The sequence below is a fragment of the Melozone crissalis genome, unplaced genomic scaffold, assembly GCF_028551555.1.
Source record: "Melozone crissalis strain CALT ecotype California unplaced genomic scaffold, PUWL_Pcris_2 ptg000038l_1, whole genome shotgun sequence".
Classification (NCBI taxonomy): domain Eukaryota; kingdom Metazoa; phylum Chordata; class Aves; order Passeriformes; family Passerellidae; genus Melozone; species Melozone crissalis.
Genome location: NW_026535816.1, coordinates 6,074,212 through 6,090,316, shown reverse-complemented (window position 1 = coordinate 6,090,316; position 16,105 = coordinate 6,074,212). Strand labels below are relative to the sequence as shown.

At 37.8% G+C, this 16,105-nt stretch overlaps 1 protein-coding gene across 1 annotated transcript in view; it reads left to right on the top strand.

Annotated features, from left to right (window-relative positions):
- Positions 1-16,105, top strand: part of SPON1 (spondin 1) — a 181,503-nt gene that overhangs the window by 151,773 nt on the left and 13,625 nt on the right. The window contains exon 7 of the mRNA XM_054283667.1: positions 473-537. Within this exon, the coding sequence (XP_054139642.1) occupies positions 473-537 (65 nt within the window). The remainder of the gene's footprint in view (positions 1-472; positions 538-16,105) is intronic.

The window sequence follows — 16,105 nt, the reverse complement described above, 5'->3', positions numbered from 1 at the left end:
GCAGCAGACTTTAGGAAATAATCTTTGTATTGGTGCTTTGTGGGCTTCCACAGACGGCTGCTGCATTCCACCCTGTGATTTTCACATGCATGAATGGAGAGCAAAGAAAACGTGCCACCAGTGCAGTGCATCCACCATGGAGCCCATCCATCCTTCCATCCATCCATCCTTCCACCCATCAGGATAATAAATAACACATCACACATATTCACAGGGTGCTGAGGTTGCCCAGAACAGCAGCCTCCCATTTTTATCTGTAGATCTGTCTTGTATTAAGAGCAATTTTTACATCCTTGCTGTGTATCAAGCTTAGGAATCCCTGGTGGAAGCTTTCCCTCAGCTGGTGATGCCAAACCACTGCTGCTGGTGTTTAAAGCTCATAGTCACAATTTGATCTCGTGCCCTGGACTTTTTATTGCTGCCGTAAAACACATTGCTCTCCTTTAAAAATCTCCTTTGTCTCTTTCCACAGAGTGATGAGGTTCTGACAGTCATCAAGGCCAAGGCACAGTGGCCAGCCTGGCAGCCTCTGAATGTGTAAGTAAGTAGGGAATTGTCTGTCTCAAGAGCTTTGTGTTGGCTAAAGAAATAACCTAAAATTTGTTGATAGATGAGTTTTTGATTTTTTTTTTTTTGGTGGAGTGTGTTTGATTGGTTTGTTGTTTTGTTTTGTTGGTTTTGGGGTTTTTTCCCCACATCTGCTTATCTCTTTTCTTCCTCTTTAGCATCTCTCCATTTTTTACATGCTTTGGTTGGCTAGCTGTGGCAGCAGGGCTATCCCATGGAGTTTGTGCTTTCCACACATAAACAGTGATGTTTATTCAATGTTTTCTCAAATATCTTATACTCTTCTGCATGTAGTAACAGCATTTTTGGCATCCCGTTTCACACTCTGTGCAATGCACTGTGACAGCAAACCCTGATGCACCAACAGAAAACTCTCAAAGGACTGATTCTTCAAAATGCCAATCTGAAACACTCTGTGATGGCAGTGCATCCACCATGGAGCCTTTCCATCCTTCCATACATCCTTGCATGCATAATAGGATAATAATTTACACCTCTCACATGCTCTCAGGGTGTGCTAGGTTGCCCAGAGCAGCAGCCTCCAGTTTTTATCTGTACATCTGTCATGTATTAAGAGCAATTTTTCTGTCCTTGCTTTCTATCAAGCACCAACAAAAAGAAGCTCTCAAAGGGCTAATTTTTCAAAATGCCAATCTGAAACACCCCCTGTGATGGCCTCCTGATCCTGAACCATGGCTGTTTCACCAAGTGAGGCAGGAATTTTGCTTCCCAGGGTTCTGGCTCTGGGCTCTCCAGCACTCAGCAGAAAAGAGGAGGAAACTCCTCTTTCAGGATGCTCTTGAGTTTCCTGGTGGCCCCTCAGGGGAGCTGTCAGAGCAGGGCTGGTGGTTCCTGGATCATTCATCTACACTTGGCCCAAAGTTCATGCTCATTATCCAAGCCCAAATGAGTGAGACCTACAAGAAGTGAGAAAAGATGTGGGCACAGTAAAAGGGATCTGAGCTGACAGTCAATTAAATCCTTGGAGGAGCAGGGCAATTAGTTTAATGCAAGACTGTACAGAAAAACAGTCCTGTTTTCTGTTTCCTGGGAGCAGGTAGTGAAGCACTGTGTCTGATTTTGTCACCTGTATTTCAGAAAGCATGTGGAAACTTGAAGGTTAGTTAAAAAAAAAAAAAAAACACAAAAACAAACCTGCAAAAGAGTTCAGTTTTCAGAAAACATCCCCTTCCCTAAAGGGGCTTAGAAACTCTTAAGCAGCTTAGGACTTAAGCCATTCACTTTATCCTTTTCCCCTGTGCAAAAAAAGAAAAAAAGAAAAAAAAAGAAAAAGAGGTTAGGAGGTGAGCTCAGCTTAAATAGTGAAAAGATTTCTGATAGCTGATCCCTCTTTAATCTAGCAAAACCACAACCCAACAAACAAATGAAAAAAGAAAGCCAACACCAAAATATCAAAGTATGAAATCCCTCCTAGCGTGGAAGCAAAGGAAATTCATGACAAGGAAATGGTGTGGGAAAAGACTTTAGCACTGTGACTAACCTTGAGAGCAGCTCACCTGAGCATGAGATGGATTTTCCATCCCTGGAATATATTGTAACCCTGAGACAGGGCTGTAGGTTCTGCACAGGAGCTGGAGGTTGGGATTTTTTGGCCTGTGTAATCCCAGTAACGGCGTTCCTGATTCATGGTCTTGTCCTGGAGGTCCGGGATTGGGATTTGGTCATGTTTGCCATGGAGCAGCTGTGGATAGCACTTTTTTCCTTGCTGCCTTCTTTCCATTCCCTCCAAATTAAGACTTTAAAATGGAAACTTTAAAATGGAACCGTTTCCATTGTTCTGCTCTGGCGAGTTCTCCATCTCAAAAAAGCCATTTATTTTTTCACTCCCACTCCAGTCCCAAAGCAACACCTCTGTCTGATGTTTCTGTTACCAAAGGGAACAATTCCACCTGGAACTTTGGCTTGGAGCAGGTTTGTGTTTTGTTCACAGAAAGATGGAGAGAGAATCTCCAGCTCCAAAGTCTTGGTGCATCGGCTTGAATATATTACATCACAAAAATTAATGCTAATCAAAGTGTGTTGCTCCAATCATTATTCCTAATTTTATACAGCCCCAAGAAACTGCAGAAAAATCTGAGTGGGAACAGCTTCAGGATCTTTCTTAGGCAGATTATTCCAAAGAGACGCCTGTGAATGTTTTTGCAACACCCTCCACATGTTTTTACAGTCAATTCTTACCTTTTCTCTATGGCAGTTCTCACCTTTCAGTAACATCAAAAAGAAGAAATCTTGGTATTTTTGCTTTCAAATGCTCTGCAGGGGTTCCCCTAACCCTTCACTTTACAGGTAGTGTTTGATTTTTGGCTTTTTAAACAATATTATTTTATCATATTTTGACATGGTGTCCTGCTTTTTGATTCCACTTAAAAATATGATCTAAGCTTCACAAGAAGACAACATTTTCAATATCCTTTAACTGTGGTTAATTTCACATTTTCTTTAGTGACTTGTCCTTCTTGGAATTTAGATTAGAGCTGTGCAAGTGCTGAATAATGACTCCTCAGGATAAACATTTTTTTCTATTATTATACACAGCACAACCATCTTACTAATCAAGAATTGACTAAAAGTCATGAATATTTTATTTTTTGTGTTATGTATGTAATGGATAATAGGGTGTGATAGTGGTGCCAAAGTGGCATTACAATGTGCCATGATAAGCACAGCATAAAACTCCTCCTGAATGTGCTTCACAGCGATTATAAAATGCATAATGGTGTTTTTTTTATGGAGGTCTGTAGTGTCAAAAGTTGTAAAATTCAGCCTGCTCTCACTTCAAAGTTTACCTCATGATTCCATGTCATCTCCCAGTGTGATAAAATGTGGAAAAAACATCCTGCCAAACTTCACTGTCTGTTTTTTGTGGATCCTCTCCTCAATGTGCCTTCTCCTTGTCACTGTTTCCCATTTTTACTTTTCTTCCTTTCACTCCTCTTCATTACCCTCACTTCAGTTTCCTAATTCAGGGCAACAGCCTGCAGAAAACTCTCCTGAGTTTTTCTGTATAGGAGACAGCTTTGGGTGATATTTTTGAACCAGTTTTTTATGGTTCCCTGACTGAAGGAGCATCACTGGTAGCACGAGAAGGATGAGTGCCAGACCGAGTAATAAAACATTTTTGCTGTTGCTGATATTTGAATCACCAAGGCTCATGTCTGCAATTCTGACTTTGAAGTACTTCCTTGAGCACACTGGTATCAGTCTCCAGCACGCTGTCAAATCAAAGTAATTTTTCTTATCTTTCTTGTATAAACAAGTGCACAGCCCATTGCTCCCCTTCCTCAGGGCCGTGTTTCAGGCAGAGTCAAAATGCGATTTTCATACCCAGCTGCAAACTGTTGGCCTTTGGCGGTGTGGAGGATAAAATACATCAAAAACCAGATAGTGCCACTGGTGTCCAAATCTGCATATCTGGCACCTGTGAAATAAACAAGCCATGACAGACAAATGTGGGATAAAGAAGGCAGAACTTTTAAAGTTAATATGCATCGAAATCACTGGGAGCGAGTATTTTTTAAAATTTTTCCTCAAATTCCATTTCCCAAAATATATGCCATCTTTTTTTTTTTTGTATTATTTTTTTTTTCTGGCTGTACTTGTTATTCCTTTATTCCTTTTATTTCAAATCTGGACATCACCATTGAGACACAAAAGGAGAAGTATTTGAATTGTAATTCTTGGGTCTAATCACTCTTTTGTATTCTCTGTAAGCCAGGGGAGCACGTAGCTCTGTGCAACACTGTGGAATCTGAAATTCCAAAATTCCATGTACAGCCCACCACTGATAAACACAAACATGGATTCCATACAGGGTGGAAATTATTCTCCAGTATGTAAATTTAAAGTTTAGTAGGTCAACCTATACAGAAAATATTTCAATGCAAAAATTCAAGATATTTTATCTTGGCAAACAGCATGGTGAGAGTACCTGACATATCAAGAGTTTAGCTGTTATGAAGTGTACACAAGAATTTTCTTATTTCTCTCTCACTTTATTTTTTTTTCTTTGATGCAAAACCTCTTTTTCTTTGCAACCTTTTTATTGCCTCTGTCCATTCTTAGTTACAACCAATGTACCTTGAAGTGAAAGGCGTTCCTCCTTACTTTCATTCTGAACTATCTGAAGTTTAGAAAATCTCTCCTTTCCTTCCTCATTGTCCCTCCTGTTCCCATTTTCCCTCTCCCTGCTGTTTGTGTGAGCAGTCATGGTCCTGTGGTTTTCCAGATCTGACTCTTTTCCTCCCCCATTCAAGGAACTCTTTTCCATTTATTTCAAAATTACCTGAGAACCCTCAAATAAGCACTGGTGAAGCCTAGCAGAAAAGGAGGCCTAGTCCCATATAAATCCAATGGATGGAAGTATTTAAATATAATGTATAGATTTATGTGTTTACATATTTATATATATCTATTTATATATTTTTATATCTAAGTATTTATATATTTATATAAGTTGGTATGATTACCTCATCATCTCCTTAAATGATTCCATCCACCTCTTTTCATTTCAAGTTTTGCAAACCTCTGATGTCTTTTATCTGACTACAAACATATTGGGGCTGTTTTTCCTGGGTGGCATGGAGGGTATCAGGAAATGGGACAGCATATTCCTAAATATGAGTTTTTAGCATTGTTCTAGGTAATGTGACTTGAACTGTTCCAGAAATCAAAGAGCAATCTATAGAAAGTTGACGGAAAAAAGAAAAACTGCTCTGATCCAAAATAAGTTTGAGTTGACAGATCATACAAGGTAGAGGGGGAAAATGCTGACATACTCGGCTGCATTTTCCTTCCTTTTTTCCTGAATAAAAGGCCTTTCAATCTTCCAGAATTCTTCTGTCACCATGTGACAAAAAATGTTCGGCAGAGGTTTTGATCCTGCGCTGGGTTTGCTCGGATCAATAAATTTCCATTACAGCATTTGGCAATTGGAAGCCAAGCCACAGATGTGTATATTTTGGCCTTCTGTGTTGGTTTGCTTCTTAATTTAATTTTATTTTTAAACAAAAAATAAATAAAATTTATTTATTTATTTATTTATCTATCTATTCTTGGGGGGGGGTATTTTAAAACTTTTTTTATTTTTTACCTTTTTTACTGAAATGTTTAACTTTGGCTGAGTTTTTTTCCTTACTTCACTATAATTTGCTGCTGGTCCTGTGCCCATATTTTTTTTTTTTTTCCCCTAAAGCAGCCTCCAAACTGAGATCACTGAATGCTGTGATGTTGTTAGATGGTGTTAGACAGAGAATGTCCTAGGTCAGACTTGGAACTCCTTACTGTCTTCTGAAATGAAATAAAATTCTTCTCCTCATCTTACTCTTCTTTGTTAAAAAGCTCCATTTATTTTCCTGTAAACTCCTAATTCAATTCCTGAGGTGTTTAATACTAAAATAGCTATTAGCAACATTACCATATGCATAAAAAATACAACCAAAACCCCACATTCAGTTCCTGGAGAACAGAAATGTCTGGCTCTATTTCCACCTTCTTTTTTCTTCTAAACTCCTTTGCAGTACTTAAAACAGAGTGCATGAATTAGGTAAATTTAAAAAGAAAATACTGAGATTTGTCTCCTTTTTTTGACTGTTATTTACTGAATTCAACTTCAAAACCACAAAGTTGCTGTTCAGCCAAAGATGCACTTTCAAAGTAAATTATAATTTACTTGCATCTAGTTGAAATTGATTTTCTATTACTTGCTTCATTTTTCTCCACTGAAAACTGGAGGAAATTACAACATTTACATTAAATTCAAAATAATGGAGTAGTTCTTTGAATCAAAGTTTCAAGTAGACATTTCTTTTTGTGCTGTCCTGCAAAATATGTGATTTGAGGAATCTTTTTTAAGATTTTCAGAAAATCTGATAGAATAAATCGTATTTTTCAGGATTTAGGTAATTGATCTGTTTATCTGTCTGTCTGCAGAATTAGAGAAATTAATTTCCAGTTCATCCATGTGAATTATCTATTTCTCTCAAAATTGCATATGTGGATAAAATATGTGCGTATTTTATATATTGTTGTGATTTATATTTATATTTATATTTATATTTATATTTATATTTATATTTTGTTGTGATTTATATAAATCACAACAAAAACTGGCATTTTTCTTTTTTTAATAAGACCTATATTAAAAAAAAATATTTGTAGGCTAAAATCAAAATCAGTATCTCCTTGTTCTACCTACATTGGAAGTGATTTATTTTGTAGAGATTAATGTGGACACTGTTGAAGCAAAAAGAAACAGATGTGCAGAGTGGATTTGTGGCCTTGATCAGTGATTTTACTGGAGGAAAAAATGATTTCTCTATCTCCCTGTTTAATTGTTGCCTCAGTTTTTGGTAAAAGCAAGCTGCTTATTCCCTTGTATCCTGTTTTAATTTTGAGACAGTCCACTGCAGTTATTTATTACCAATGCCCAGGTTCAAGTAATTAAGCAGTTTATGCCAGTTGCATTTTTTAAAACATGTCAGATAGTGCGGAATTGTGCTGAAATGTACCTTAAATGGCCTTCCCATAGAGCTGCCTTCACACCAAATTCCTCAGGGCTTGCAAACTAAAATTTATTGGAAATTTTTTACCAGTTCCTACCCATCCACCTAAAATATTTTAAATTGGGCCTTTATTTATTTTAAAGTACTATGAAGTCGCAAAAGTTTAGTTTTGCATTAGGGTAGTAAATTCTGAGGTTGGTTGCTCATTTTCAGTTGATGTAACCCTTGTGTTGTCCCATTAAGAGGGATGAAATCACTTCCTGGCTTGCCATGCAAAAAATAAATAGCTGCCCATAAATAAAGGTGATTTTGGTATCAGAACATAATTTATAACAATGTACAATAGCAATGAGTAAATTATTCAGCTGCTCAATTAATCAGGTCCTCAGAGTACCCAACTGAGATTGAAAAAACCAAAAAAACCCCCACATTTGAACATGCACACTCGTGTTTGGGTTTAAATGGCATTCAGAAAGGCAAAATACAGATGAACTGCAATTAACCAGCTGTAATGGGCATTGTCTAAATTATCTAAATAATTAAATTAGTTGTTGTCTCCAAAGGGATGAGCAAAGCTCATATCATAGTCCTTTAATCATCTCTGCACTGGATGTCATTGATATTCGGTTATACAAATTGATTGCAAACATTGTTCCACCTAATGAGTTGAAACATAAATCACGTGTGGATAATTTTTTCTTGTGTGACTAAGAGTCAACAGAGGCTTATATAAAAATAAGGAAGATTATTATTTATTCCTCCTTCTTATATTCCTTATAATGCTTTTTTTCCCATGCTACTTGTTGGACATTTTCTCCTAGGTGAATACTACATTAATCTGGTTTCCACTTCCTCTGTAGTGTTAAAATAGTAAAGCTGGTGCATTTTCTTGCCTTCCAAGTTTTTATATCCTTCCATAGCTGCATTTGAGCAGCTATGTGTGCCTGGGGTTGAATTACCTTTTAGTTTTTTTAAATAAAAATAAAGAGTGTTAACTCTTGGTATAAAGTTAGCAGCATCACTACTTAAAGTGGACAGTGTGAACAGCTCAAAAGAATAATTGATTTAAAACTAAAATATAATAAAAGTAGAATCTCCTAAATATAATAATCTCTTAAAATATAATAAGGTAGAATCCAACTATTGCCTGAAGTGAACTTTGATGAACCTTTAGGGATTCTTAGGGGCAAAAACATCTTATGTTCTTAATTGCAGTTAATAGCTTGCATCAACAAAAGGTCTCTGGCCACACTTGGCTGGAAAGTCAGCTAAAAGCCCCAGCCCAATGATTGCCATCAGAGCAGCATCATCCCTGTGCCTGGGCTGCTCTGAATTCACAAGAACATCCTTGCCATCACCAGCAGCTGCATGCAGGGAAGCAGAACTTGCATCAGGGAAATAATGACATTTGCACAAGCCCATCCCGTTGATAACAACAAAAAATAAAAGGAAATAAAAACTGCTGGCAGCTAAGGCATGGAGAACTGAAAGCAGGAATAGGCTGATGAATTGTCTGAGCTGCAAATTCATTCTCAGAGGCTCGCCATTGTAATGAGTGAAATGTGGTTATATTTGACACCTCATTGGATTTATGTTATCCTAAAAGAAAATACTCTTCTTTTTTTTTTTTCCTGAAGAGTTATGATGTGCTTTTCTCTTGACAGATGAGTTGATTTAGATTTTGAGATGCTTGAAAGTATTTTTTAAATTCCCTAAGTGGCTGTCTCCAGCTCCAGCTAGGCTGTTATAAGAATAAAAGTTGTAATGTTGTATTGTATGGGCCATATTTTCCCTTCAACAGGCTCCCTGGGAATATTATAAAAAGATTTTGTGTGAGGTATGTCTTGTCTAAACCTAAACCCTTGCATGGTAACGATGCAGGTTGAAATTTTCATGCCAAGTTAGAGGAAAATACAATGTTTTACTTGTGTTTAGAATGTTCTAATAGCTGTTTATTTGTTGCGGTTTTGTGTTTCCTTTGGAAAAATGACTTGACAATCAGTGAGTTGAAAAACTCCTCCAAATCTGACCAAGTTTAATGAATGCACCGAAATCTGAGTGTTCCTGTGATTGCTTGCTAACATCTGGTAGCTCATTATTCCTTCAGAGCCTGACCTTATCTGAGCTGCCATAAATGGATGGACACAAATTCTGCAGAGGCCACGGCGAAATGCAAAGAATTGCAGAGAGAGCTGAATCAGAATGCAGAGCTCAGGCTGATGCGGGAGACATTTTTGCATTGAAGCTTTCAGGAATGAAAAACAATTTCTAATAGTTTAAAGTGAGGTTCTTTGGTGAAAGTCCAGGAAGAAGGGGAGGAAAGCAGCCCAAAATGTGAATTGGCATTTGAGCCCTGTATCACAGCTGGCAGAATTACTCTTGCAAGATAAATCAGGACCTACCTGAATTTATGTAATGCACAAACTGGTGTAAATGTGAAAACCTCATTCTTTATCACAATAATGATGTTTTCCTTACATAAATTATGACTAAAAAAATAAATCTTGAAGCCCTAAAACTAAAAAAAAAAAAAGCAAAATTCAAGCTGATTTCCTTAGAAACTAACTTCTTTAAAGTGAAACCGTTTTCAGGAAATATAACAAAGGCATAAAGAAGCCATTGATCAGAGGAAAAATACATTTTGTATAAAAAGAAAAAGAAAGCACTTTAACTAAAGCATAAGTCTTGTTCAGATTTATCTACTCAAGTTTTGGATGAGAACTTTTGCCATAGCTGTGTGGCAAAAATGCTTCCTCACCAGGTGTTGTGCAGTGATGCTGAAAATGCTTTGTCTTTTAAAAACTCAGGTTTCATAGTTCTTTCCTCAGAAAGGGACAGGAGTGTAATCTTTAAAAAATAGTATTTCTAGCTTTGGATATTCAACAGAACCAGTTAGATCAGATAGAACCAGTTATAAGCTTTGGAAGCAGCAATTAACACTTCCAGATTTTTCTAGTCATTCTATGGTACCCACTCCCACAAAAAGATATGTCAAGAAAAAAAAAAAGAAAATGTCCCAGTCTTTTTAAAGTAATCTTTTATGAATGTGGATGTGCAACTGGAGCATTAAAATTCATCTTAACTATAGTTTCTTCATGATATGCATCCCAAGAATTTAATATAATGAGGGCCTGCAAAGATTTCTGTTGCTTTTCCCCAAATGTGTTGTCCTATACAGCAGCTGTTTATATTCTTGCAAGGCCACATTTTGTTTGAGTGGTGCCACTACAGGCTGTGACTTTACTTTTTATTTCTGTAAATCTCTGGAGGGTCTTTTCACCCCCACAGGAATCCTTATCTCCCTTGTCACTGCCTACCCTAAAATGGGGTAAGAGCCAACATCTGTCAATCCTGCTGGAAATTAGGTTTCCTTCCCCAAAATGACAGTATGGTACCATGAAACATTTCCAAAGTTTGGAGGTTTTGTGTACAAAATGACAGGAGGCCAGACAGAGTCTCTTGTTTCTATGGCGACACAGTGATGTGTCTGGTTCAGATATTTTCTCCTTTTATGATTTTATAGATAACTGGGATTCATCCTGTGAAGTTTAATATTGTCAAAAATAGGATCCTAACCCCCAATCTAATCAGGAACGGTAATGCAGAAAGGACAATCCAATATAAAAAAAAAAAAAAAAAAAAAACCAAAATACAGGGGAAAAGTCAGCTGTGACTTTTGATAACATGAAGAAAAATACATAAATTTCTCTGGAGCTGTGAAATAGTTTGCGTGCTCCAGCTCTGCATTTGGCTAATGGTTAAAGTGTATTTTATGTCAGAAAATTCCCTGTGCTCCATCCTTCCTTCCTGCTGCATCTCATTCCTTCCCGCTGTTGGTGTCCTGTCCTACAGACCCCAAACACTCAGGTGTCCCCACCTGTCTGATTTTGGCAGCTTTGGTTGGGTCCCTGAACTCCTGATAGCTGGATGCAGGAGAGGTTTTTGTTGAATGAACAGATTATCCATCAACAAACCTAATGAAAGCACTTTTGTGAAAAGGCTCTGGCTTCAAAATGGAAGCTTACATGTAAGAATTGGACCTGAATGCAAATTCTTTTTTTCTTTCACCTTGAAAAAACTAATTCTATTTAGGGTTTCTTTAAATATAAATTCTATTTTTTTCCCACAAAGTAGATATATTTGTCCCCACCAGAAATCTCGGAAGATGTATCTCAGCAATAATACATATTTTAAAAATCCATCTAGAATAACAGGCATTTTTATTTGAGACAGGGTGAGATTGGGCTCAAAGTGCATGTATATATTTGGATAACTAATGTAAGATAAAATCTTTAATAATTTGAATTTCCATTTTATTGTTACTTCAGGAACTTTACAGGAATTAGTGAACCCAACACTCAAAACTTGGTTGCTCTATTTTAATGCTCTCTACAGAGCTCCATTTAAATGAGAAGATAACTCAGTCTCTTATTTTTTCCCAGACATCAGGACAAAACTCTGCTGAGTTGTGTTTTGGGAGCTCAAGGCAACAAATTTCTGCCTCTCTTGGCATCCATTCTCATGCTATTGTGAAGCACCCTGTTACCTGAATCCTTGTCAGCTGAGTGCCATTCAGAGTTATATACATTTATATAACATTATATACATTTCTATAACTTTATTTACATTTGTTGACTAAAAAATCCAAAAACTACATCCCGCTTATAGAAAAGAATTGTCTTTTAAGGGTATTACTGAGACCTAGGAAAACTTCATTGTCTGACAGATGGTCCGACACCCACGTTAAGAAATTCATAATCCAATCTCAAGGAAAAAAGAGTTCTAGGTAAAAACATATGTGTTTGTTGGAAAAGAAAAAAAAAATGTATAGATCTTTTTTTTTTGTCAGAGCAAGCACATATGGCAGCTCCATTTTCTGTCACCATTTTCTTTCTACTTAAAATTCAAATGTCGCTAGGCAAGGAAAAAATTTGAGTATTAAAACATAGAAAAGAATTAACTAAGAACAATCCCTGCAAGAACATTATACTCATTGTTCATGGCAATTAAAGGCCATCCAGTTAAATCTAACTTCCTCCTCCCATTCTGCAGAACATCTCATCCCCTTGCCTTTTTTCTTTCCCTACACGTTCCTCCCATTGGTAGTTACAGTTTTATGATTATTTCCCAACCATCTGCTGTCTTACCTTGAGCCAAATAATTTCCCTTTGTAAAATGGTGAGTAGCCACGTCAGCATCATTTCCGTGCAGTTGCACGTGCACTCACTGATCCTCATTCCTGTGTAAACACTCCCTCAGTGTCTGCCATGATTTGCCACTTCAATTTCTGCTGAGCACAACTCTGCTTGCAATACTTCAACCCGCTAATTGGCACCCCCTTTGCACTTTTTTTATTAATGAAATGGTAATTAAACATTTTGTCCAGTTCCCATCTCCAGACACCAAAAGGGATGTGCATGTTGGGTGGAGAGGGATGCTGGATGGACTGGAATGTGCATTTATTTATTAAGAGGTTATACTGGGACTGGGCAAGTGCAAAATGCAATTCTCATCTTAGGATATCTGCAAATTAAATGGGTTTGGGAAGTAGGACAGTATTACTTTCAAATTCTATAAAGGATTTTGAAGGAGTATCCACATTTTTTTTAGGTATTCCAGTCAATAATATTGATGGTGCCATTTGTTAAAGACACCGTCAATACCATGGATTGGAATGGTAGCTTTGGTTAAAAGGAGATCTTTGCTGTGGTCTAACACTCAGAATGAGTTAAGCTGGTGGCAAATCAGAGTTCATTGCTAACCAGACCATAAACAGGTCTGTGCTGTTTATCTGATGCTGTTAATGGGGTGGAGAGGACCAGACCTCAGGCTGGGATGATTTCAGGCTGCTCTGCCTCTGCTGCTTCTGCAGAGCAGCCGGGTGAGAATTGAGGCGGAGACACAGCAACAGTGCTCTTGCAGCACCACTGGGATTTCCTGTGCAAACATAGCTGTAATTACTCCAGGCACACAATTTGTAGCCCCAAAGCTCCTGGGAAAAACAAAGAGAAATTTCCTGAATCCGTCCAGTGACTCCTGAAACATGGTTTGATTGTAAATGCACAGGAAATAATCTAAGAAGGGGCACAAAGCTCCTTCTAAGCAGGAGTAAATATTGCCAGCACCGTAAGCACTCCTTTTTTTATGACAAACTGCAAATAACACACTGAAAAATCCTCAGTTTTAGAAGCTGCAGTCCTAACTTGAGGTACCTGAGGTTTTCTTGCAGCGTAGAAAACCTGCTCACATTTGTTAATCACATCATCAAGGTATGCCCATCGATGAAGCAAAGTATTAAATCAAATAGCTGATGTGTTAAAGAGTAAATATATCATTATTATCTACAGTAGCAATCCAGGCATGCTTATAGGACAATATCAAGATGCCTGAAATGCATGTGTGCACCAAGTCCCTTCCTTTTGTAATGCTTTCTAAAAACCCTCAGATAATTGATATTTCAGAGCAGCATTTTTTCTGATCCGTGGTTTGAATGCCAGTGGTCATGATATAATCCCCAATTTCAATATGCAGTACCACATCCACCCCTTTTAACTGGTTACAGCAACATTCTCAGTTTAAAAGCTGACGCACAGCAAGGTGTGAGGTTGTTGTGTAGGGGGTTTTGTGTGCTAGATGTATAAGAAGTTTTCTGTCTTTCTGCATTCTTTCCCTATGAAATAAAATAGCCAAACTCCTCCTCTCACCCCCTCTGGTTTGGTGCTCAGAGAAACCAACAGGTCGACATTAATGTGCTTTGCAACTTTTTCTGTGCATGTCAATCAAATTTCATTGATTCAGTGCTCATGTTATTGTAGCTTTCCTTTCCCTAGCCCTTTGGGAACATACACATGTTTAAATTACTCAATAGCCGAATACCATTCATTTAATCAGAACTGAAGATTCTCCTCATCCTCCTCATGTGCAACCTTGTCCTGGGGTGACAGCACAAACCTCAAACTCTGGGTTTATGGTCAGGTGTTGATCCTTGTGCATAGAACTTTGTTGTCCATGCAGGAACAGTAATTTCCATCCCTTCATAAATGGTTTTCTCAGTAATACGACATCTAAACATCTAATCTAATTTTCTCTGTTAGTTCCAGACTTCTAAGGGTGTTTTCCATTCAGTTTGGGATCTTAATTGTGTTCCTTTCTTTTCTTTGAAGCTACTTCACTTTTCAGGATGTTCTGACTTTCAAGTTTATTCAGTAAAAGAGATGTTGTGTAAGTGCTGCTGGTAGGAAGCTCAAGGGTGGGAAGTTTGTTTCCATGCTCCCAGTGTTATTTGTATCAATAGCAAAAGGTTCTAAAGATGAAGAAATAGGAATGTTCCTCCTGGAATTGTAGCTGTGATGCAGTGCAAGTCTCTAAAAAAAGAAGGATGCTACTTTTGCTTACTAGGATGGAAAGTTCACTTGGTATTTCTGAAAATACTCAGTTTTCATGGTCCTGTCATCAGCTAAACTCTTAATTAAAAAAAAAAAAATTAAACTGTTTTCTGATCATCAGGACCACTGAGATGAAAGCAGTGGCAGTGTGGTCCACAGTGCTTTCAACCCAGTGCCTCTGATCAGACTTAGAATAGTTTCTGTGTTTCCACTTTTTTCTTCCTATTTGAAAAGGCAACTGCACCATCCTGGGCACAAGTGAAATCAGATCCTGGTACATGCAAATAAATTTAAGAATGGTTTTATAAACTCCTAAGAATGGGGTTAGGGTGATTATACCTTAACATAGCTCTGTGAAAAAATCTGGAGAGGTGTCAGCTATTTCCAACAACCTTACTCTCCATATAGTTATTCAGTCCATGGTATACATCAGATTTTTTCCCCCTGCATAAAATCTACAACACTGCCGGAATTAGAATTTAATTTCAAAAAGGGGTAAAATCTCAACCCTATAAATGGTCTTATTACCTCAAAAAAAGAAAAAAAAGAGTATATGCTTAGCCTGCCTTTTGCTTCTTCTTTTGCTTGCTTCTTTTATTTTGCTAATCAAATATCAAACCAAAAGTAACCATGAAAGTTTTATTCTGCCAAATATTATTTTTGCTATTTTTATTCAGCAACTCTACACAGCCACCTTCTTTATGTGTGCTCTCTTCCCTTTCTCATGGACCTCAGTAGAACACAACAATATTGATTCAGCACTCAAAAACGTGTCTTGCAGCAAGCTGAGTTTTCTGATGGTTTGTCAGAGACTTCCTTAACCCCCACCCTCAGCAGTGATAGCAACTAAGTTGTCACTTAGGGAGAAAACTTGTCAAGCAAAATCATGTTTGTGCTCTTTCAGCCTTAAAAGGGGAAAAAAAAAAAAAAAAAAAAAAAGAAAACCCACAGTCCAAAACACATACACAAAAATGGGGAGGAAAAAAAGAAGAACCATTTTCCTACACTTCTCAGTATATGGCGTCCCTGTAGCTGGAGATCCTAATCCTGCTAACAGAAAGGAGATTGGATAGAAATAAAGGAAATGGGAAATGGAAAGCATTAGGATGCAGGATGCTGCCTGGGACTTGCCTCACTCTGTGCTGTATGACAGGAATTGCCAGCAGTGGAAAATCCCTGCCTGCCTCAGCCAGGGCACGCAGGGCTCCCCTGCCCCTGGGGCTCTCACCTGGCACTTTCCTCATGGCCAGCACTTGCTCTGCAGCTCCCATTTCCCAATGGTTTTAGGCATTTATTTGTATAGGAAAAGGGACACATTTGTCTCTTGCAGAAAACTGACAAGTTATTTACACTTCAGGCTTTCCTGTGGGCTTTACCAGACGTGCTCAACCTGTTGCAGAAGAACACCTTCTAAAATTTTGAAAGAGGAAAAAAGATGATCTGAATTCCTATTTTATCCAAGGTGTTAATGATATAAAAATGAAAAAAAAAAAAGTTGGGTTTGGGGTGTACAGAATAAATTTTTGCACTGGTTTCCTTCACGGAGATCCATAGTGCAGTCTTAGGGCGTTTGAGCCAGATGTGTTGCCGAGGGATGCAGGAAGAATTGAGGCTCCGGCCAGCTTCATCAAT